Source organism: Scyliorhinus torazame, chromosome 1, assembly GCF_047496885.1.
Source record: "Scyliorhinus torazame isolate Kashiwa2021f chromosome 1, sScyTor2.1, whole genome shotgun sequence".
Taxonomy (NCBI): Eukaryota; Metazoa; Chordata; class Chondrichthyes; order Carcharhiniformes; family Scyliorhinidae; genus Scyliorhinus; species Scyliorhinus torazame.
The window spans coordinates 236,884,468-236,908,433 of record NC_092707.1 but is presented as its reverse complement, the minus strand read 5'-3'; the positions used below and the strand labels follow the sequence as shown (position 1 = coordinate 236,908,433).

The 23,966-nt window shown below is 51.1% G+C and overlaps 1 protein-coding gene across 3 annotated transcripts in view; it reads right to left on the bottom strand.

Annotated features, from left to right (window-relative positions):
- kif25 (kinesin family member 25) overlaps nt 1–23,966 on the bottom strand; it is a 331,410-nt gene that overhangs the window by 55,696 nt on the left and 251,748 nt on the right. For 2 of the 3 annotated variants that reach the window (XM_072503593.1, XM_072503588.1), the window contains exons 12-15: nt 12,709–12,863; nt 12,417–12,629; nt 5,648–5,803; nt 3,488–3,631 (exon numbers count right to left, since the gene is read on the bottom strand). In XM_072503593.1, the coding sequence (XP_072359694.1) occupies nt 3,488–3,631; nt 5,648–5,803; nt 12,417–12,629; nt 12,709–12,863 (668 nt within the window). The remainder of the gene's footprint in view (nt 1–3,487; nt 3,632–5,647; nt 5,804–12,416; nt 12,630–12,708; nt 12,864–23,966) is intronic. The other variant, XM_072503600.1, reaches the window with a different exon arrangement.

Sequence of the window (23,966 nt, the reverse complement as noted above, 5' to 3'; positions counted from 1 at the left end):
GCCGTGCCGGGGAGGGGGATCCGTGCCGGCGTGGAGGTTGGGGGGGGGGGGTTAGAGTAGGCTGGGCTTGGGGGGAGTGCCGGGTGGGGGTCCGTGCCGGGGAGGGGGATGGGGGGTCCGTGCCGGGGTGGAGGTTGGGGGGGGGGGGGGTCCGTGCCGGGGTGGAGGTTGGGGGGGGTCCGTGCCGGGGTGGAGGTTGGGGGGGGTCCGTGCCGGGGTGGAGGTTGGGGGGGGGGGGTGGTCCGTGCCGGGGAGGGGGGTCCGTGCCGGGGTGCAGGTTGGGGGGGGGTCCGTGCCGGGGTGAAGGTTGTGGGGGGTCCGTGCCGAGGTGGAGGTTGGGGGGGGGGTCCGTGCCGGGGAGGGGGATGGGGGGGTCCGTGCCGGCGTGGAGGTTGAGGGGGGGGTCCGTGCCGGGGTGGAAGTTGGGGGGGGGGGGTCCGTGCCGGGGTGGAGGTTGGGTGGGGGGGGGGGGGTCCGTGCCGGGGAGGGGGGATGCGAGGGCAAGTGAGTTGGTCCACCTGGCCAGGTGCCAGCCTCCAACAGTTGGACCCATGCGGTCCATGCCACCTGGCTGGGGGGAGGAGGGGATATGGGCAATGATGACATGTCGTCGTTCCCCTCCCCCCACCAGGCCGTCATGTTTTCAGATCATCCAGCGATGTTGGCCGCCGTGGCGGCAGCCGCTCATGTCTATGTTGCCCTGGATGAGGAGGAGGAGGAGGAGGAGCGTGCCAGAGAGGCGGCGCAGGCTGCCGCAGAGGGGCAGGCGGCAGCCGCCCAGGCTGGAGGGACACCTGACCGACAGGACGAGGAGGGGGAGGAGGACGTCGCGGCCCCACGGCAACGGAGGCACCCGAGGGCACCCCGTGTGTACCGGCCCCGGCAGTCATACCAGGACCTCACGGACCGGGAATGCAGGAGGAGACTCCGGATGAGGGGGGGGATATGGGGGAGGGGGGATATGGGGGAGGGGGGATAGGGGATATGGGGGAGGGGGGATATGGGGGGTGGGATATCGGGGAGGGGGGATATGGGGAGGGGGGAATATGGGGGAGGGGGGATATGGGGGAGGGGGGATATGGGGATATGGGGGAGGGGGGATATGGGGGAGGGGGGATATGGGGGAGGGGGGATATGGGGGAGGGGGGATATGGGGGAGGGGGGATATGGGGGAGGGGAGATATGGGGGAGGGGGTGACTCGAACCTCGGGGCTGAGCGGCGGCCAGCCATCCAGTCGGGTGTTGCGGTCGGGTGTTGCGGTCGGGTGGGGGGGAGCAGCGCGGCCTTATGAGCCGTCACGCCCTGTGGCGCGTATGACGCTGCACGGCGTGAACCACTGCGCAAGCGCGGATCCCGTTACGTCGCTGCTAGCCCATTTCGGGCCGGAGACTATCGACCCATTTTTCCGACGTGACGCAAGTCGGATTTGCGACGTTTTTTGCGCCGATCGGCGGACTTTCCGCCGATAACGGAGATTTTCGCCCCTGGTCTTTCTTCTACTAACAACGAGGGGGGGTGACGGAGAATCGCCGGAGGCTGGCGTGAATCCCGCCCCCGCCGGTTGCCGAATTCTCCGGCACCGGATATTCGTCGGGGACGGGAATCGCGCCGGTTGGCGGGCCCCCCCCCACGATTCTCCGGCCCGGATGGGCCGAAGTCCCGCTGCTAAAATGCCTGGCCCGCCGGCGTAGATTAAACCACCTACCTTACCGGCGGGACAAGGCGGCGCGGGCGGGCTCCGGGGTCCTGGAGGGGCGCGGGGCGATCTGGCCCCGGGGGGTACCCCACGGTGGCCTGACCCGTGATCGGGGCCCACCGATCCGCGGGTGGGCCTGTGCCATGGGGGCACCCTTTTCCTTTTGCCTTCGTCACGGTCTCCACCATGGCGGACGCGGAAGAGACTCCCTCCACTGCGCATGCGCGGGAATGCCGTCAGCGGCCGCTAACGCTCCCGCGCCGCCCGGAGATGTAATTTCCGCACCATCTGGCGGGGCACCAAAGGCCTTTTCCGCCAGCTGGCGGGGCGGAAATTCGTCCGGCTCGGGCCTAGCCCCTTAAGGTTGGGGCTCGGCCCCCCCAAGATGCGGAGCATTCCGCACCTTTGGGGCGGCGCGATGCCCGACTGATTTGCGCCGTTTTGGGCACCAGTCAGCGGACATTGCGCCTATACTGGAGAATTTCGCCCTAGATCTTTATCCATGGTATCATCCTGGTGAACAAGAAGTCAGCCAGCAAATGATTAATCCTTCAAACAGCACTGGGGAGGTGGTCCTTCCCGTTGAATGTTCAGTTCCATGGGTTAAGAGAGGACTTTGGCTGGAATGTTGTATTCCAAACTGGCAGTTCTAGTTCAAGACAGAGAGCCTCTCAGAACTAGCAAAGCACTCATAGAACCAAGCCTTTCTCAATCTAATTGACATCTCTCAATTGTCTGACACATACTCAGCTAGTTAAATAAATCTTTTGAAAGGATCCACGTGTTAATTCGCCTAGTTTACAAATTGGCCCCATTTATTGGCATGTTTAAGTATAATTATAATATTATATAATGCTTTTCCTTATGCATAACTTAGAACAAAGAGAAGAGAGAAATATTTCAAGGAAGTGTTAGGATGTTACCAAACCCGCTGAAATGAACCGCTGTTGCATTTGTGCAAAACATTGTTAAAAGTTCAATCAAACAGATATAAGGGGCGCAATTCTCCCATCGGGAGACTAAGTCCGAAGCCGGAGTGAAAACCAGAGTGTTTCACCCCGGCGTTGGAAGCCGTTCCCAGCCCCCTATTCTCCCGCCCCCGGGGGGCTAGGTGCGGCACCGCGTCATTTACGCGCGCTGGGCCTTGGTGCCGTCCTCCTGATCTTGCGGGGCAGCGGAGGAAAGGAGGTCCTCCTTCAGAGAGGCCGACCCGCCGATCAGTGGGCACCGATCGCGGGCCAGACCCCTTTTGATCTCCCCCCTCCCGGTGCAAGAACCCCCCTTGATTCCCCCCACAGGCCGTAACCCCCCCAGCGTTCCCGCGCTGTTCCCGCCGGCAGCGACCAGGTGTGGATGGCGCCGGCGGGAACCTGTCATGTTCGGCAGGCCGCTCGGCCCATCCGGGCCGGAGAATCGCCGCTCGCTCATTACCAACGGCAAGCGGTGATTCTCCCAGCGGCCAGCCGTGATTCACGCCGCGCCAGTTTGGGGGGGGTGGGAGAATCATGTGCGGGCGTCGGGCGGCGTGGCGGGACTCGCGCGGCGCCCGGGCGATTCTCCCACCCGGCGTGGGGGGGAGAACTCCGCCCAAGATGTGTTAAATCTAACATTGTCATTTATTTTAAATGGGTGGTATTGCACCTCAGTTCTTCAACAAGAGAAGAGAATAACAACCACCAATTTCTGTGGACTGACTTGGGTAATTAGTTGCAATGAGAATATAACCAAAATGAGGGATGTTAACAAGAATATATTGACATTTAATGCAAAACTGAGGAATTTAACTTTACCTGGGATTACAGGACTCTTTTTCCTTATATGACCCTTCTGTACTTGCCGAGCTCGGGTACCAAATCCTAAAGATTGCAATGATTCTGTAGTATATTTCTGGGCAGGCGAAACACATACTATCACCAACAATTTAGCATCACCGCCTGAAGAAGAATGCACAACAATATTCAGAAAGCATATTATTGTATTTTTGCTTGAACTATGTAATTATAAGCAAACTATGGGCTGGATTCTCTGTTTTGGGGGCTATGTATGGCACCAAAGGCCACAGATTCACCGTGTTGCAGGGGGCTAGCAGGCAGCTGTCGTGGAGCTCTTAGCTCCAGCTGCTGATACGGCCCCCCGCACCTCCGGGTCAAATTCCGTGCATGCACACGGTGGCGGCCTCCAGCGGCCGCAGGTGCACCATGGCGGACTCAGCCCGCGGAGCTGGACCGCCGAAATAGTGCACCGCATTGGCTGCTCGCCCGACCCGGACCGCTGCACACATACCCACAGGCCCGAATGAATGATGTTTGTTGGTAGATGCAGTTAGTGAATTGTACCTCAGGCTGCAAATGTCAAACCGGATTGATATTTTCACTCAGCACTGTTGAGATTATGAATAGGCAACATTTGGTAACCTCAAATAGAAAACATACTTTTATAAAAGGGGGAAAGTAATAGTACCTCAAAATCTTTTATATCCACCTGAGGGAGGGGTGGGGTGGTGCATATGGACCCAAGACTATGCCTGAGTGAGATGTAGATTGAATGAGGAGTTGAGAATTCGGTTCAGGTGGGAAGTCGGTGCAAAGGGATGCTCCTTTTTCTATTTTTTTCAGACCCCAGTGATTCCTTGCTTGTCTCATTCCTTGTTTTCCATAGGTGAGTGCAACTTTCTATTACTTTATCTATATAAATGATTAACTAATTAAATAAATAAGGTTAAACAGAAATAGCAGGATCAGCGGTGTGCCATGACTACACACCACTGTGGAACGCATTGCAATCCAAAGATATTTACATTAAGGTCTGAACTTAGGCAAATTCAGTTCCGAGTTGCTGAGCTGGAGTCTGAGCTGTGGACATTGCGGAGCATCAGGGAAGGGGTGAGTTACCTGGACATTTTGTTCCAGGAGACAATCACTTCCCTTAGTTTAGGTAGAACCTTAGAGTTGGTCAGTGGTCAGGGACAGGAGGATGTGACTGCAAGTCAGACGTATAAAGCGAACCAGCTTCTGACTTTGTCCAATAGGTACGAGAAGCTTGCTACTTGTGTGGGTGAGAATACTGCAAGGTACGGACTGACCATGGCACGATGGTGATGGGTGCCATTCAAGTGGGGGGGGGGGGGGGCGTGAAGAGGAATGTGGTAGTGATAGGAGACAATATAGCCAGGAGGATACAGGTTATTCAAAATGCCAAAATTTGAGAAGCTCTGAAATCCACACATTTTCAGTGTCAGCTGTTCCTAGCTAGCACTGTGTCTCGTTACTGTGGCCGAACACACATGCGTGTGTGTATCCTTCCAATTGATGGCATGAGGTTTTGCACTGAAGGAGTTGAAGTCGATACTTGATTCTCTGTTGGGAGGGAAGCCACGTACCCACCCCCACCCCCCAATCAGATGCAGCACCGACTGGCGACTCCGAGCAGTGTTCGAAGATCTTTGCAGCTTGGTATTCCAAAATTCGAAAAATTCCAAGATTCGAGACACTCTCAGCCCCAAGCATTTTGAATAAGGGATACTCAACCTGTATAAACTGTTCTCTGAGGTCGTGACTGTGAGACCAGGCGGCTGTGTTGCCTGCCCAGTGCCTGGGTCAAGAACATCTGCTCTGGGCTGGAAAGGAATTTGCAGTGGGATGGGGAGGATCCAGTGGTCATGGTCCATGAAGGTACCCATGGCCCAGATAGGACTGGGAAAGAGGCTCTGTACAGGGAATATGAACAGCTCAGATAATAATCTCTGGGCATTCAATGATGTACACACATCTAGCACATACAAACATATGTAATTTATCAGCAATTTGAATTATATAGGTTAAGCTTATAACTTTGGGTGGCGTGCACTTCCATTGTTTCTACATGCATGCATAGCGAGTATTGGGGCAATGACTTGGTGTCAAAGTTTCTGTGATTATTGCAGTAGTATTTTACAGAACATATATTCCCACCTATAGAGTCCTGGAGTAAATGGGTGAGTTTGCTGTTTCGATAAGGTACGTGAGATCGTTGTTCAGCAAGTGCTCCGAGCACATCAGACAATGCTGATAAGCTTCGATTTATAAATGAAGTCTCTCTCAAAGCTGTACCAGTCACTCCCGACATTCCTGATTGAAATCAAACCACAGGTTAGATTGCGAGAAAATCAATCCACTAAAAGAGATGCTGGTATGAACATGCATCCTGACAAATTGTACATGCCTTGTAGCTTTTTTTTTTCTAAAGGGTTTTTGAACACTTCCCCATTCCTTGCTCTTGGGTTAAATTTTCAGCAGTGGTGATCTGAGGCTGAGCCACCACCAATATCGACCCTTCGCTGACAAGTTTGATAATGATCAGGAGCAGAAACCCTTGTTAATATATCTTCTCTGTGATACAAGGATGATGAAGGCACTGACACCACGCACTTGGGTTTATACTGTCTTTTAAAACCATTGAAATTGTTCACCACATTTACCAAATAAGACTTTGACCCAGGTTTTCTGCTTCTGTGATTTGGAGCTACTACCCACCACAGAGGTACACCCTTCACTCCAACCAATCTTTCAACCTTTGTGTTAGGCAGACAAGATCCTCTGGAGAGTCTCGACAGACAGTGGGTATTGTTTAGCAGCAAGTCTTAGAGGCCTGCTGAAGCACAGTGTTGTGAGCAACCTCCAAGATGCCAGTAAAATTTTCAACTAGCTAAGCTTTCCTCTAGTAAAAAAAGACTTTAAATTTATCCCTCTTCCACCAGTGTCCCAAGTGTGCAGTGGTGCAATGACATAAATGACAGCAAATGTATTCAGTATTCATTTTTTTATTTTTTATTAAATATTTTATTGAAAATTTTTGGTCAACCAACACAGTACATTGTGCATCCTTTACACAATATTATAACAACACAAATAACAATGACCTATTTTATAAACAAAAAATGAATAAATAATAAATAACAAAAATGAAAACTAGCCCTAATTGGCAACTGCCTTGTCACAAGTAACACTCTCCAAAAATATAATTTAACAGTCCAATATATAATTATCTGTAGCAACGACCTATACATACTATACAGTATATATTAACAACCCTGAGAGTCCTTCTGGTTCCCCCCCCCCCCCCCCCACCCGATCCTGGGCTGCTGCTGCTGCCTTCTTTTTCCCATTCCGTCTATCTTTCTGCGAGGTATTCGACGAACGGTTGCCACCGCCTGGTGAACCCTTGAGCCGACCCCCTTAGGACGAACTTAATCCGCTCTAGCTTTATAAACCCCGCCATGTCATTTATCCAGGTCTCCACCCCCGGGGGCTTGGCTTCTTTCCACATTAGCAATATCCTGCGCCGGGCTACTAGGGACGCAAAGGCCAAAACATCGGCCTCTCTCGCCTCCTGCACTCCCGGCTCTTGTGCAACCCCAAATATAGCCAACCCCCAGCTTGGTTCGACCCGGACTCCTACTACTTTTGAAAGCACCTTTGTCACCCCCATCCAAAACCCCTGTAGTGCCGGGCATGACCAAAACATATGGGTATGATTCGCTGGGCTTCTCGAGCACCTCGCACACCTATCCTCCACCCCAAAAGATTTACTGAGCCGTGCTCCAGTCATATGTGCCCTGTGTAATACCTTAAACTGAATCAGGCTTAGCCTGGCACACGAGGACGACGAGTTTACCCTGCTTAGGGCATCTGCCCACAGCCCCTCCTCGATCTCCTCCCCCAGCTCTTCTTCCCATTTCCCTTTTAGTTCATCTACCATAGTCTCCCCTTCGTCCCTCATTTCCCTATATATATCTGACACCTTACCATCCCCCACCCATGTCTTTGAGATCACTCTGTCCTGCACCTCTTGTGTCGGGAGCTGCGGGAATTCCCTCACCTGTTGCCTCGCAAAAGCCCTCAGTTGCATATACCTGAATGCATTCCCTTGGGGCAACCCATATTTCTCGGTCAGCGCTCCCAGACTCGCGAACTTCCCATCCACAAACAGATCTTTCAGTTGCGTTATTCCTGCTCTTTGCCACATTCCATATCCCCCATCCATTCCCCCCGGGGCAAACCTATGGTTGTTTCTTATCGGGGACCCCCCCAAGGCTCCAGTCTTTCCCCTATGCCGTCTCCACTGTCCCCAAATCTTCAGTGTAGCCACCACCACCGGGCTTGTGGTGTAGTTCCTCGGTGAGAACGGCAATGGGGCTGTCACCATAGCCTGTAGGCTAGTCCCCCTACAGGACGCCCTCTCTAATCTCTTCCACGCCGCTCCCTCCTCCTCCCCCATCCACTTACTCACCATTGAAATATTAGCGGCCCAATAATACTCACTTAGGCTCGGTAGTGCCAGCCCCCCCCATCCCTGCTACGCTGTAAGAATCCCTTCCTCACTCTCGGGGTCTTCCCGGCCCACACAAAACCCATGATGCTCTTTTCAATCCTTTTAAAAAAAGCCTTCGTAATCACCACCGGGAGGCACTGAAACACAAAGAGGAATCTCGGGAGGACCACCATCTTAACCGCCTGCACCCTCCCTGCCATTGACAGGGATACCATATCCCATCTCTTGAAATCCTCCTCCATCTGTTCCACCAACCGCGTTAAATTTAACCTATGCAATGTGCCCCAATTCTTAGCTATCTGGATCCCCAGGTAACAAAATCCCTTGTTACCTTCCTCAACGGTAGGTCCTCTATTTCTCTACTCTGCTCCCCTGGATGCACCACAAACAACTCACTTTTCCCCATGTTCAATTTATACCCTGAAAAATCCCCAAACTCCCCAAGTATCCGCATTATTTCTGGCATCCCCTCCGCCGGGTCCGCCACGTATAGTAGCAAATCGTCCGCATACAAAGATACCCGGTGCTCTTCTCCTCCCCTAAGTACTCCCCTCCACTTCTTGGAACCCCTCAACGCTATCGCCAGGGGCTCAATCGCCAGTGCAAACAATAATGGGGACAGAGGGCATCCCTGCCTTGTCCCTCTATGGAGCCGGAAATATGCAGATCCCCGTCCATTCGTGACCACGCTCGCCACTGGGGCCCCATACAACAGCTGCACCCATCTAACATACCCCTCTCCAAAACCAAATCTCCTCAACACCTCCCACAAATAATCCCACTCCACTCTATCAAATGCTTTCTCGGCATCCATCGCCACTACTATCTCCGTTTCTCCCTCTGGTGGGGCCATCATCATTACCCCTAACAACCTCCGTATATTCGTGTTCAGCTGTCTCCCCTTCACAAACCCAGTTTGGTCCTCGTGGACCACCCCCGGGACACATTCCTCTATTCTCATTGCCATTACCTTGGCCAGGACCTTGGCATCTACATTTAGGAGGGAAATAGGTCTATAGGACCCGCATTGTAGCGGGTCCTTTTCCTTCTTTAAGAGAAGCGATATCGTTGCTTCAGACATAGTCGGGGGCAGTTGTCCCCTTTCCTTTGCCTCATTAAAGGTCCTCGCCAGTACCGGGGCGAGCAAGTCCACATATTTTCTATAGAATTCGACTGGGAATCCATCCGGTCCCGGGGCCTTTCCCGCCTGCATGCTCCTAATTCCTTTCACCACTTCTTCTACCTCGATCTGTGCTCCCAGTCCCACCCTTTCCTGCTCTTCCACCCTGGGAAATTCCAGCCGATCCAAGAAGCCCATCATTCTCTCCCTCCCATCCGGGGGTTGAGCTTCATATAATTTTTTATAAAATGTCTTGAACACTCCATTCACTCTCTCCGCTCCCCGCTCCATCTCTCCTTCCTCATCCCTCACTCCCCCTATTTCCCTCGCTGCTCCCCTTTTCCTCAATTGGTGTGCCAGCAACCTGCTCGCCTTCTCCCCATATTCGTACTGTACACCCTGTGCCTTCCTCCATTGTGCCTCTGCAGTGCCTGTAGTCAGCAAGTCAAATTCTACATGTAGCCTTTGCCTTTCCCTGTACAGTCCCTCCTCCGGTGCTTCCGCATATTGTCTGTCCACCCTCAAAAGTTCTTGCAGCAACCGCTCCCGTTCCTTACTCTCCTGCTTCCCTTTATGTGCCCTTATTGATATCAGCTCCCCTCTAACCACCGCCTTCAACGCCTCCCAGACCACTCCCACCTGGACCTCCCCATTATCATTGAGTTCCAAGTACTTTTCAATGCACCCCCTCACCCTTAGACACACCCCCTCATCTGCCATTAGTCCCATGTCCATTCTCCAGGGTGGGCGCCCTCCTGTTTCCTCCCCTATCTCCAAGTCCACCCAGTGTGGAGCGTGATCCGAAATGGCTATAGCCGTATACTCCGTTCCCCTCACCTTCGGGATCAATGCCCTACCCAGCACAAAAAAGTCTATTCGCGAGTAGACTTTATGGACATAGGAGAAAAACGAGAACTCCTTACTCCTAGGTCTGCTAAATCTCCACGGGTCTACACCTCCCATCTGCTCCATAAAATCTTTAAGTACCTTGGCTGCTGCCGGCCTCCTTCCAGTCCTGGACTTCGACCTATCCAGCCCTGGTTCCAACACCGTATTAAAATCTCCCCCCATTATCAGCTTTCCCATCTCTAGGTCCGGAATGCGTCCTAGCATCCGCCTCATAAAATTGGCATCATCCCAGTTCGGGGCATATACATTTACCAAAACCACCGTCTCCCCCTGTAGTTTGCCACTCACCATCACGTATCTGCCCCCGTTATCCGCCACTATAGTCTTTGCCTCGAACATTACCCGCTTCCCCACTAATATAGCCACCCCCCTGTTTTTCGCATCTAGCCCCGAATGGAACACCTGCCCCACCCATCCTTTGCGTAGCCTAACCTGGTCTATCAGTTTCAGGTGCGTTTCCTGTAACATAACCACATCTGCCTTACGTTTCTTAAGGTGTGCGAGTACCCGTGCCCTCTTTATCGGCCCGTTCAGCCCTCTCACGTTCCACGTGATCAGCCGAGTTGGGGGGCTTCCTACCCCCCCCCCCCCCCCTCCCCCCCCCCCCCCCTTGTCGATTAGCCATCACCTTTTTCCAGCTCCTCACCCGGTTCCCACGCAGCTGTATCTCCCCCAGGCGGTGCCCCCCCGCCCATCCTCTCCCATACCAGCTCCCCCCTCTCCCCAGCAGCAGCAACCCAGTAATTCCCCCCTCCCACGCCCCCCCCCCCCGCCAGATCCCCCGCTAGCGTAATTACTCCCCCCATGTTGCTCCCAGAAGTCAGCAAACTCTGGCTGACCTCGGCTTCCCCCCGTGACCTCGGCTCGCACCGTGCGACGCCCCCTCCTTCCTGCTTCTCTATTCCCGCCATGATTATCATAGCGCGGGAACCAAGCCCGCGCTTCTCCCTTGGCCCCGCCCCCAATGGCCAACACCCCATCTCCTCCACCTCCCCTCCTCCCCCCATCACCACCTGTGGGAGAGAGAAAAGTTACCACATCGCAGGATTAGTACATAAAACCCCTCTTTGCCCCCCACATTCGCCCCACCACTTTGTTCGAACGTTCTTTTTAATAACCCGCTCATTCCAGTTTTTCTTCCACAATAAAAGTCCACGCTTCATCCGCCGTCTCAAAGTAGTGGTGCCTCCCTCGATATGTGACCCACAGTCTTGCCGGTTGCAGCATTCCAAATTTTATCTTCTTTTTATGAAGCACCGCCTTGGCCCGATTAAAGCTCGCCCTCCTTCTCGCCACCTCCGCACTCCAGTCTTGATAAACGCGGATCACCGCGTTCTCCCATTTACTGCTCCGAGTTTTCTTCGCCCATCTAAGGACCATTTCTCTATCCTTAAACCGGAGGAATCTCACCACTCTGGCTCTGGAAATTTTTCCTGCTCTCGGTCCTCGCGCCATCACTCGGTATGCTCCCTCCACCTCCAACGGACCCGCCGGGGCCTCCGCTCCCATTAACGAGTGCAGCATCGTGCTCACATATGCCCCGATGTCCGCTCCCTCCACACCTTCAGGAAGACCAAGAATCCTCAGGTTGTTCCTCCTTGCGTTGTTTTCCAGTGCCTCCAACCTTTCCACACATCGTTTCTGATGTGCCTCCTGCGTCTCCGTCTTCACCACCAGGCCCTGTATATCGTCCTCATTCTCGGCTGCCTTTGCCTTCACGACCCGAAGCTCCCGCTCCTGGTTCTTTTGTTCCTCCTTTAGCCCTTCGATCGCCTGTAGTATCGGGGCCAACAGCTCTTTCTTCATTTCCTTTTTGATCTCTTCCACACAGCATTTCAAGAACTCTTGTTGTTCAGGGCCCCATGTTAAACTGCCACCTTCCGACGCCATCTTGGTTTTTGCTTGCCTTCCTTGCCGCTGTTCTAAAGGATCCACTGCAATCTGGCCACTCTCTCCTCCTTTTTCCATCCGTATCCAGGGGGGATTCCCTTCTGGTTTACCGCACAGTGTTTTTAGCCGTCAAAATTGCCGTTGGGGCTCCTATCAAGAGCCCAAAAGTCCGTTTCACAGGGAGCTGCCGAAACGTGCGACTCAGCTGGTCATCGCCGCACCCGGAAGTGTATTCAGTATTCATAGACAGGCTTGTGGGGGATTGGGATCATATAAAAATCATGAACACAGCAGGGTGCATTTCTAATCCATTGTCCATCCTACCCATGGTCATAAATTAGTGGATGGGAGGTAGGGAATCTGGGCCTAGAGTGCTCTTTCAGTGGGTCGATGCAGACCAGATGGGCCGAGTAGCCTCTTTCTGTCCTGCAGGGATTCTATCAAGTGGGCAATAAAACAGTACATGAGTGTTTCATTGTAGATTTAATTACCTACGCATTCACTGCCAGCAAGATCTACCAATTGTAGTTTAGTTTCAAGATACTCTGGAAATTTTGTAGCTTCTGTGATAAAGTGCTTGGCAGGCAGAGATAGGAGAAGTGGCACAGAAGTGCTTTCTGTGATAGGAGATGGCAGCTGCTTGAAGGACTGATGCTGTAATGGTTGAAGTATATTTGATTCCGATGTCCTTTTCATCTGTACTTCTAAAACAATAAAGTATAAAACTGAAAGATAGTCAACAAACCCTACAACGTTGGAAATTCTCATTTGTGGCATTCTTACCAGATCTATTAACAGCAGAGACCTTTGTGGTGATAGTAATTGTTATCACAAGGTGGGATCGAGAAGAATGCGCATGGACTAGCGTTGGGTGCTTGATTCTACGTTGTAAACCATGGGTGATTAGATTCAGAATACTTGTGGGATTTTCAACATGCCTGCAATATAGCAAACAGCTGTATTACAAACAAATGAAGCAATAGCAGCTCTAATCGTGAATTACAAATAATGGATGTGTAATATTAAACAACAGACTCTATATAATGTAGTCAGTAGTTTTTGAAAGTCATTATGAAAGAATACTGTAGTGAATAGTAACATTCAAAGCATGTTTTATGAAAAAGCAAGGAAGGTTGGAGTCTCAGTAGATCTGATACAAAATTGCCGAGGTTGTACCAAGATTGTATTCCTTAGGGGCTTCAGAATTTGTATATGTGCTTGATCTCTTATCATTGACATGACTATAGACTACTTGGGTCAATTTCAAGTGGACAATTGGTCAGTTACCTGCAGCACAGAATTATCTTCATTTTTGTGTAACATGGATGGAATTTTCCATTTTTTAGTGTCAACTCTGGCATGAAAAGCAGGATGTAGGCTGCCAGCTTCACTGCTGGCTTTTCCTGCAATATTTCTTGACACTTAGTCAAAAAGAAACTGGGAAGCGGGTCCCACAATGTCATGCAACTTCGGCTCTCCGAGCTAAAATCCACTGTTCCCCTTAGGAGCGAAATAGTGGTCGTTAACACTGTGGTGGTATGTAATAGGGGTAATATGGTACACCATGAATGCCGAGGAGCTATTGGAGGACAGATGCTGGGTCCCGATTGGATCTGCCGCCTACTGGGCTCCGCCCAGATAGGCGGGGTACAAGAACCCGATTTACTCCCCGCAGCTGTATTCTGTGACTGAGCTGCTGGGGAACAAGTCTGAACAGGTCTGCTCAATAAAGCCTCGATTATAGTTCTCTACGTCTCGCCTCGTGTGTCATCGATGGTGCTACAATTTATTGAGCAGACTTAAAAAGGAATATGGAGCTCCGGATCGCCCCGGAGTGCCTGCGAATCGGCCCCCAAGCAGCTAACGAAACATCGGCGTTTAAGCACTGGCTGGCGTGCTTTGAGGGATACCTCCAAACGGCCCCCGGCAGACCAACAGAAGACCAGAAGATGCAGGTCCTGCATTCCAGGGTGAGTCCCGAAGTCTACTCACTCATCGAGGATGCGGAAGAATTCCCAGCGTCGATCAACTTGCTGAAGGAGATCTACATTAGGCCCGTCAACCAGGTCTACGCACGCTACCAGCTCGCGACGAGACGACAAATCCCCGGGGAATCGCTAGACGAATTCTTCAATGCTCTAACGATCCTGGGAAGAAACTGCAACTGCCCAGCGGTTACGGCGAACGAACATACGGACCTCCTGATCAGAGACGCTTACGTAGCAGGTTTGGCATTGTCGCAAATTCGCCAGAGACTTTTAGAGAAAGACTCTCTCGGACTCACAGAGGTACGGGCCCTTGCAGCCTCCCTCGAGTGGCCTCCCAAAACGCCCGCGCCTATGCCCCCGACCGCGCTGCAGCCCCTTGGGCTCCGTGGACCCCCGGCGCGACCGACCCCCCGGCACCCCCCACCCCTCCGCAAGCGTGCGCAGCCAGAATCCCAGACCGCCCGGGGGGGCCCCGCTGCTATTTTCGCGGGCAGCCAAAACACCCCCGCCAGCGCTGCCCGGCCCACTCGGCCACCTGCAAAAGCTGCGGTAAAAAGGGGCACTACGCAGCGGTGTGCCAGTCCCGTGGGGTCGCGCTATGTCCAGGGAAGAAACAGGACCACGGACTCAACCCCCCCAGCGACCCACGGGTGGCCAACGGGCGCCGCGATTTTGGGCCCCGGACACCACGAGGGAGGGACGGGCGCCGCCATCTTACTACCCACGGGCCGCGTGCGATCCATGGGGGCGGCCATTTTGTCCACTCCCCCGGCCACGTGCGACCCATGGGAGCGGCCATTTTGTCCACCCCCCGCGTGCGATCCATGGACGCCGCCATCTTGGCTGACAGGCAAGGACCCCAGCGTGGACGGCTCCACACTGTCTGAAGACAATGATCTGATGCACCAACCACGTTTGGCATCGGTGACCCTCGACCAGTCGCGGCCCCGGACGCTCCAGACGACAACGACAAAGATCGCTGGTGAACGGGCACGAGACGCCGTGTTTGATCGACTCGGGGAGCACGGAGAGTTTTAGTCACCGGGACACGGTAAGACGCTGTTCCCTTGTAATTCGGCCAAGCACCCAAAACATTTTCCTGGCGGCGGGGTCCCACTCCGTTGCAATCAAAGGGTTCTGCATCGCAAACCTAACGGTGCAGGGGAGAGAGTTCAAAAATTACCGGCTGTATGTCCTTCCCCACCTCTGCGCTCCCACCCTCCTGGGGTTGGACTTCCAATGCAACCTCCAGAGCTTAACATTCAAACTTGGCGGCCCTATACCCCCACTGACTATCTGCGGCCTCGCGACACTCAAGGTCGAACCGCCCTCCTTGTTTGCGATCCTCACCCCGGATTGCAAACCCGTCGCCACTAGGAGCAGACGGTACAGCACCCAGGACCGGACGTTTTTCAGGTCCGAAGTCCAGCGGCTGCTGAAGGAAGGCATAATCCAGGCCAGCAATAGTCCCTGGAGAGCCCAGGTGGTAATAGTGAAGACAGGGGAGAAGCAAAGGATGGTCGTAGACTACAGTCAGACCATCAACAGGTTCACGCAGCTAGATGCGTACCCTCTTCCCCGCATATCCGACATGGTCAATCGGATTGCACAGTACAAGGTCTTCTCCACCGTGGACCTTAAGTCCGCCTACCACCAGCTCCCCATTCGCCCTGGTGACCGCAAGTACACTGCCTTCGAAGCAGACGGGCGGCTATACCACTTCTTAAGGGTTCCATTCAGCATCACAAACGGAGTCTCGGTCTTCCAACGGGAAATGGACCGAATGGTTGACCAGCACGGTTTACGGGCCACGTTCCCGTACCTCGACAACGTCACCATCTGCGGCCACGACCAGCAGGACCACGACGCCAACCTCCGCAAATTCCTCCAGACCGCTAACGCCCTCAACCTCACCTACAACGAGGAAAAATACGTGTTTAGCACCGACCGTCTCTCCATCCTTGGCTACGTAGTACGTAATAGAGTGATAGGCCCCGACCCCGAACGCATGTGCCCCCTCATGGAGTTCCCTCTCCCCCACTGTGCCAAAGCCCTGAAACGCTGCCTGGGCTTCTTTTCTTATTACGCCCAGTGGGTTCCTCAATACGCCCAAGGCCCGCCCAGTAATGCAGTCCACTACCTTTCCCGTCAACAGAGGCCCGCCAGGCCTTCAGCCGCATCAAAGCGGATATCGCAAAGGCCACGATGCGCGCCATCGACGAGTCCCTCCCCTTCCAAGTAGAGAGCTGCTGGGGAACAAGTCTGCTCAATGAAGCCTCGATTATAGTTCTCTACGTCTCGCCTCGTGTGTGATCGATGGTGCTACAAACACTTCTTTCAGGTATAACGTGTTTTGGTTTCTCGATTGTTGTTATCTTTCCAGCTAGGGTGTCAGTTTGTCTGTTAGTCATCTAGCTTTATGGTTATAACATGGCCTTACAAAAGGGGTCTTTTGGAACTCTTTTGTTCTTGTAGGCTCTGTTGGAACCTTCCAGAACAGATGGCCAACCTTGTGAGTCATGTGACCTGAAGCAGTCATTTTGTAGTTCAGCAGATGGCCATTTTAGAAATTAACTTTTGATATACACCTTTGATTTTTTTCCATCTTATAGACAAAACAATCCTTTTCAGAGTCTTTGTATTCTCCTCAAAACTTGCTTTCTTTGTTTCCTTTTGTATCATCAGCAAATTTGACTACAATACGGTCTATCCCTTTGTCCAAGGCATTAATATAGATGGTAAAAAGTTGAGGTCCCAGCACAGATCCCTGTGGCATTCCATCCATTAGTCTCCCCACCTGTATTATCCTTTCTTTAAAAATGCGTTAACGAGATGTGGGCATCGCTGGCTGGGCCAACATTTATTGCCCATCCCAGAAGGCATTTAAGATCAATCATATTGCTGTGGATGTGGAGTCACATGTCGGCCAGACCTGGTAAGGGTGACAGATTTCCTTCCCTAAAGGACATCAGTGAATCAGATATTTTTTTTTTCTGACAATCAACAATGATTTCATGGTCGCCTCTCAGACATTTAAAAAAAAATTCCTGATATTTATTGAATTCAAATTTCACCATCTGCCATGGTGGGATTTGAACTCGGGTCCGTGGGGGGTGAGGAAGGGGTGGGGGGCGTTCTTCGGAATGGGAGCCATAATCCATGGAATTCTGAAGCTCTTGGACCCCTTTTCTGCATTCTCGGGGAAGAATTACAGCTCCATGGCCCTTTTCAAGTCCAAGGCTGACTCCACTAACAGCTTGCTTTGCGCAACCATGTTGTTAATGCCACACACCAAATGATCTCTTAACATCTCCGGAAGAGATAGGCTAAAGTCACAATGTTCAGTTAACTTGCACAGGTGCATAAGAAAGTCCATAACGATTCTCTAGGGGTTCATCAGCCATATTGGACCAGTACCTCTGCATTATTACAGACGGCTTAAGGTCATAATGATTCATGACAAGTTTCACAAGATCGCTAAAGGTTCTCGAGTCTGGGACCGCTGGGTAGGTAAGGCGCTTGATTACGCTGGATGTCGGAGCCTCACCAGGTGGTCAGGAGTATTACCTTCTGTTGGTCGACTCCAACAATACCATTTGCCTGGAGAAAATACCATATCTGTTCAGTGTGCTGGGCCCAGTCGTCTATGCCTGCGGCAAAGGCCTTCAGCCTTCTGAAAAGCGGCATTTTCAAAATCCCACTAATCTCGCTCCCATGTTGGGATATTCCGACAGTCATGATGTCCAGAATCACAGCCACCGTTTTCCTCGTTGCTGGTATAGAACGCTCAGGAGGTCCAAGAAGGCAAGTTCAACAGTATTTAATAAACCAACGTAAAATAACGACTGCAACACGGTTTACAGTTCAAAGGTCCCAACCTAGGCTACTAATCACACCTGTCCCAGTCCGGTCTGGCTTTTATAAAGTGAGTTTATGAGCCCCAGCCTGGCAGGCCTCCGCCCACTAGCAGGGGAGTTCTTATTCCATGGGTGAGATCAATTGAGGTGTCCCGGTGGGTCTCGTGAGAGTTATTTCATCTTTTAGTTCTTTCTCCATCATACCATTGCCTTGTTTCCCACTGAAATGTATATACTATTAGCTTCAGACATTCTCTGGAATAGTGAGTTCCACATTTTCAGCATTCTTTAGGCCATTGTTGAATCTGAAGCTGTTGGTGTGGCTTTGGGTGTTTTTGTTGTTGGTTAAATCCTTAGTTAATTGTGAATTTTGAGATTTCTATTACTTACCTGATACTCCCTTAAAATCTGCCTGGTTTAAAGCCAGGGGTAGGTGCAATCATATCAAGATGCTGACTGATGCACGATCAATTGAACAAAGACTAGAATTGGATATAATTGAGGCTTTATTGCTCTAAGATGTGTGGCCTCCCACAGCAGCTGGCGAAATGGCTGCTGAATGGAGGACGCGCATATTTATACTCCGCCTACTGAGCGGAGCCAGCAGGCAGGGACTACCGGCGAACCTGTAGTACAGGTCCTAACTTACATCACCTAATAAAGGTGTAACAGTGGTTTACCACACTGACCACTGCCACTCTTTGGGGTATTACTTCTCCTTCCTGCACCTGAACTTGTCACTACTTGTCAGCTAAAATTATGCCCAAAAAATCTAAAAATGCCCATGTTGAGACTCCAGGGTAAATCAAGTAAGAAGAACAAAACTTGTTAGGTTGATAGATGTTCAGTGTTAAACCAATATAAATGAAAATTGTAACAAATATCAGAACAATATTTAATCTGTTGCTTCTGAGCACAGTTCAAGGCTGTGGTATACCAACATGAAGCCCCATGCTGAGCCAGGCACTAAAGACTTTGGCAATGTCGATGATGAGTCATGACAGGTGTCCCTGATGTGAAGATGTGCAGCCAAGAAGAAATCAAACATAAATTCGATCTTCATAAGGAGCAGAGCAGCTTAAATAAAGTGAGCCTCATGGCTTCCATGTGCTCTTAGCTACAGATGGAACGCATTAAAGTCTACTAGAAGTAAATCATTTAAGTACTATTTTAACTCTTTACTGTTTTAATTTATGCTTCAATTTCTGATATCACTAATTCATGTAAGAACGTGCAATCATAATGGGCGCGATTCTCCGAGCCCCGCGCCGGGCCGGAGAATACGCCCCGACGCCGGCGCGCGATTCTCCGAGGTGCGGAGAATCGGCACCATTTGCACCGGCGCATTTGACGCGGGCTGGAATTGGCGAGGCTGCCGATTCTCCGGGCCGGGTGGGCTGAGTGGAAAAAGCAGAGTCCCGCCGGCACCGTTCACCCCTAGTCGCTGCCGGCAGGAACTCTGCGCGAAGGGTGGCCTGTGGAGCGGGTAAAAGCGCTCCTACACCAGGGGGGGCCTCCGACGGGGACTGGCCCACGATCGGGGCCCACCGATCGGCGGGCCAGCCTCTCCCCCCTCGGGCCTACTTTGTTGCGTGGCCGGCCCCTGAACCCCCACGCCATGTTGCGTAGGGGCCGGCGCGCTGAAGAAGTCCCCCGCGCATGCGGGTGTTGGCGCGGCCCAACTGCGCATGCACGGGTTGGCGTGGCACCCATTTGCCGCCGGGAAGGGAGGCTGGAGCGGCGTGAACCACTCCAGCACCGTGCTGGCCCCCTGTCGGAGACAGAATCGGTGAAACGTGACGCGGTTCATGACGGCGCGACACTTAGTCTCCATTTTGGAGAATCGCCCCCAATGTTAATCATAAACTCACTGCTAATTGAAAATCCATGTATAAATTAATGTATAACATAACAGTAGCTGTAGCAGAAGGCCTAACCAAGCACAGTGTACAAATGATGCTTATTGTATGAGAATATTAGTGTGTTGACATAAATGGATATTAAACCTATTGTGACAGCATCTGTGTTTGATCCCATCTTTGATAACACTGGCAACAAAGGGGATGAAGCAATTTTTCACAGGTTGGATCGTTGTGCTGTTAGATCAAAGATTGTTCCAATACATTCAGTTTGAATATCAAATGTTTTGAGAATACATTTTGGACAAATGCGGCACAAAGTAGCATCTACTCACCCTATCTAAAATGTTTCAATAGGAATGTCTGATCTGTTCTTTACTTCCCTTTTTTTGTGGTATTGTGATATGATCAAAAGCTCTGAAGGAGTTCCCTGGGGTTCATTTCTCATATAAGAACTCTTTGTTCAAGGATGCTTGGTAAATGCGGTGTAAGCAAAGTTGAAGAGAACTGCAAAGGCTTTTTGTTTTACGGTCTTGTAAGAGACAGGGCAGCAGTCCCAGCACTGTAGTAATCTGCTGATGACAAAATGACTTTGTGTGACAATGCAAGGTCAGCTTATTTAAATATTTCAGTGGCACACCAAACATAGAGGTGCATGTTATTGGTATTATTCTGACACAACAGTGACTACACCAGAGGCGTCTGGTGGTCATGAAAAATGCTATTGAAATGCATTCTTTCTTTATTTTTGTTGAAGAAAATTATGTTTCTTGTAAACTGTGTCAATTTCAGGCCAAAATGACGATCACCACGGTGAAGATTGTGGTATTAGAAAGGCCTCTCCTGTCAGACAGGCATGGAATCTTAGCTGAAAAGGATACTTAGGCATAGTGTAGGCGGTCTCTGATTTCAGACAGCAGAAATTATTTATCAGCTCGACCTCACAAATCTAAATCTGGAAACATCCAAAAATTGAGTGAATACTAATTCTTAAGATTATAATCAGTGAGCTCAGTAAAACACGGCCTATATTATTGGTTGAGTTTGTGTAATTTGGGATATTACAAGAAGCAAGAAATTCTAATACAAATTACTTTCCTTTCAAACATATGGGGGTGGATTTTCCGTCACCTGCCACCGTTAGCAGGTTTCCTGACTGAGTGGAGAATCGAGCGTGGGCCTAAAAATGGGATCCAATGCTCTGGTCCCCTGCCACCGGTGACAATACGCTACACACCCCGCACCAACGGGAAGATGTAAATGGGTACCTTACATCCATTTACATCCAGGCTCCCGTGATGCTTCAGGCCTCTCAGCCGGGATTCACAGGGGCTTGAATTGGTGCAGGTATTTTCAAGTGTGGCCCTGACGCAGTGGACCCCATGGTGGGTCAAGTGGGTCAGTGTGTAATGGAGTTGTCCCCAAAGTCCATTGGAAGGTCACCCTCTCCCCCACAACTCCAATCCTGCCCCCCCGTCCAAAAGCATCCCCCATCAGAGCCCCCCCTGCCCTCCCATCAGAGGCCTCCCCATCAGAAGCCCTGCCTGAAAGCTGAAGAGCAGTCCAAGCAGTAGAGTGAAAAATCATAGAATCACAGAATCCCTACAGTGCAGAAGACCATTCGGCCCATCAAATATGCACCGAACCTCTGAAGGAGCACCCTATCTAGACCCCCCCCCCCCCACCTCCGCAAAAATGGAGGCGCGATACTGGGATACCGACAGAATTCTGTAAGCTCTGCTCCATGCAAAATGTGCATGGAAAAAGAGAGGGAATCGCTCGTGGATGCCACTCAGCGCCAGTGGAGTCCAGGAGCGAATCTACACCAGCAGGAGCAATGAGTCTCCAGAACCCAGATAATCCAGCCTATGGTCTTTTGTAAAAACCCATCTGGTTCACCAATGTCCTTCAGGGGAGGAAATCTGCCATCCTTATCTGGTCAGGTCTACATGTGACTTCAGACTAACAGCAATATGGTTGGCTCTTAAGTGCTCTCTGCAATGGCCTAGCACGCCACTCAGTAAGTTTAAGATAGGTAGTTTTTTGGAGAATAAAGGGTTATGTGTTCGGGCAAGAAAGTGGAACGGAGTCCACAAAAGATCAGCCATGATCTCATTGAATGGCGGAGCAGGCTCGAAGGGCCAGATGGCCTACTCCTGCTCCTAGTTCTTATGTTCAGTACAAGGGCAATTAGGGATGGGCAATAAATGTTGACCTTGCCAGCGAATCCCACATCCCATGAAAGAATAAAGAAAAAACAGGGTGGAGCCGTGCTCGAGAGTGGCAGTCTTTGGGGTATTGGATCAGCTAGCACTTCATGAGGAAGAGGGCCGACACCCTTGCATTTGCTTCCCAAATCACCTGCCGGAGAATCCTGCTCGGCTGGCAATCAGCAGCACCACCCACAGCTGCAGACGAACTGGCAAACCTGTCGGAATTTCTCCACCTGGAGAAAGTCAAATACACCATCCCAGGACCAGATGATGGTTTCCACAAAGCATGGAGGCAATTCACAGCCTGTTACAGGACCAGTTTGAAGCCAATAATGGATAGAAAGGGAGTGGGCAGGGGACGCATTGGAACCACCAGGCAGAAAGCAGACAGGAATGTGGGAGGGGAGGGGGGAGAGCAACGGGGGAGAGACCAAAGGAAATGGCAGAAAGGTACTCAGGATGGGAGAGATCAACGTGGGGGCCAGCAGGCCCCTTCAAAAGCTATAAGAGAAAAATGAGCAACAAATAAACCACCTACAGCAGAGGACAGGTCCTAAGATAGGGCCCAAAAATAGTAAAGGGAAGGAGGGGAATGCGGGTGCCAAGAAGGAACAGCATGTATATTGAAGAAATAATAACCGTTTCAAGCATCTCCTGTACAGTGTAAAAATGTAAACTTCAATAAAAATATTTTTATAAAAAACGAAAAAAACAGTATGAAAAATAAACCTGCTCATTGGTTTGTAATGGGCCTTATCTCACTAGAATGCTGATCTGTTTACTGCCAGAAGCTAGGGTAAACACACAAGAGCATGTTCGAGAATATTCCAAGAGAGCGGAGATTCAAACATTTTAACAAATGTATTAACATAAATGGGTAGTACACTTGTTACAACAATCCTGCAGCCATATTTCAAATTACTGAAGTAAATCACCCCTAAATTGTTTGTTGCACAGGAGTTCTTTAGTGACAGTATTGGAAAGCCTTCTTATCTATAGTTTATTTTGGGTCTCTTAAGCTTTATCCACAATTTCTGTGCATGCTTTCAGTGTGTTTTGAGTTGGCCATCACTGATCCATAAGCCTCCATTGAGAAAATAGTACGGAGGTAGTAGCAGGACATTTGGAAAATCATAATACAATTCTCCACCTCACACTCCCAGTAGCGGAGTTACTGATGAGGCGGAGGAGAGTCCAGCGGTTGTGAAGTAGGAATCAGCACTGGGCAGCGATCTGTTTCCGAAGCTCCGGACCCATGCTGGGGTCCGGATCGAAGTTAGCGCTCCGCACTAGCAGAAGGATGCATATGGACCATTAAGACTCATTTGCATCCACTTAGCGGGCCAGGCATCATAGTCTACGGGCCCTCGTGTTTCTCGGGTTCTCTGGGCCGGGAATTGTGTGGGTGAGAATTACTACTGGTCCTGACGAATGTGTAGCGATGGTGGACCTCGCGGTGGGCCAAGAAGAACTCTTTACAAAATATGTAGAGGGACAGATTGATATCAGCCATGATTGAATGAAGGAGCAGACTCAATGGGCCGAATGGCCTAATCCTACTCCTCGCCTTATGGTCTTAATGAGTTTCCCCCAAAGTCCATCCGAGGGCCAGCCACCCCCCCCCCCCCCCCACAATGCAAGCCTGCTCACCCACCCCCACCAGAGATTCCCTAAATAAACAGACTCCCCCAAAGAGCCCTAAATAAGGAATCCCTCTAGACACCCCCTAAATAAAGAGACCCCCCCCCACATACTCCCCAGAAAAGTGACCTCTGTCAGGCAGCCACCCAGAAAACAGACCCCAGCCTGGAAGCTAGAGAGCAGTCCAGGCAGAGGTAGTGAAAAAAATTACTGCATTAACACTCACCTGGGTAATATATCTGCTGTTTCAGACACAGCAAACACCGCCTATCAACTAGGAGAGAGGAGACCAGTCAGCTGTGTTTAAACCCTCCTCAGCTCTTTGATCAGCAAGCCACTCATTCATTTCATCAAGACAATGTTTATAAACATCAAGCTTTGCTTGACAGCTCCTGGACCACTTCAAACAGAGTTAAGTGCTGTCAATTTCTAGCTGATTACTTCAAAATCACTCAACTGTAAAAGGAGGTGACTGAAAAGTAC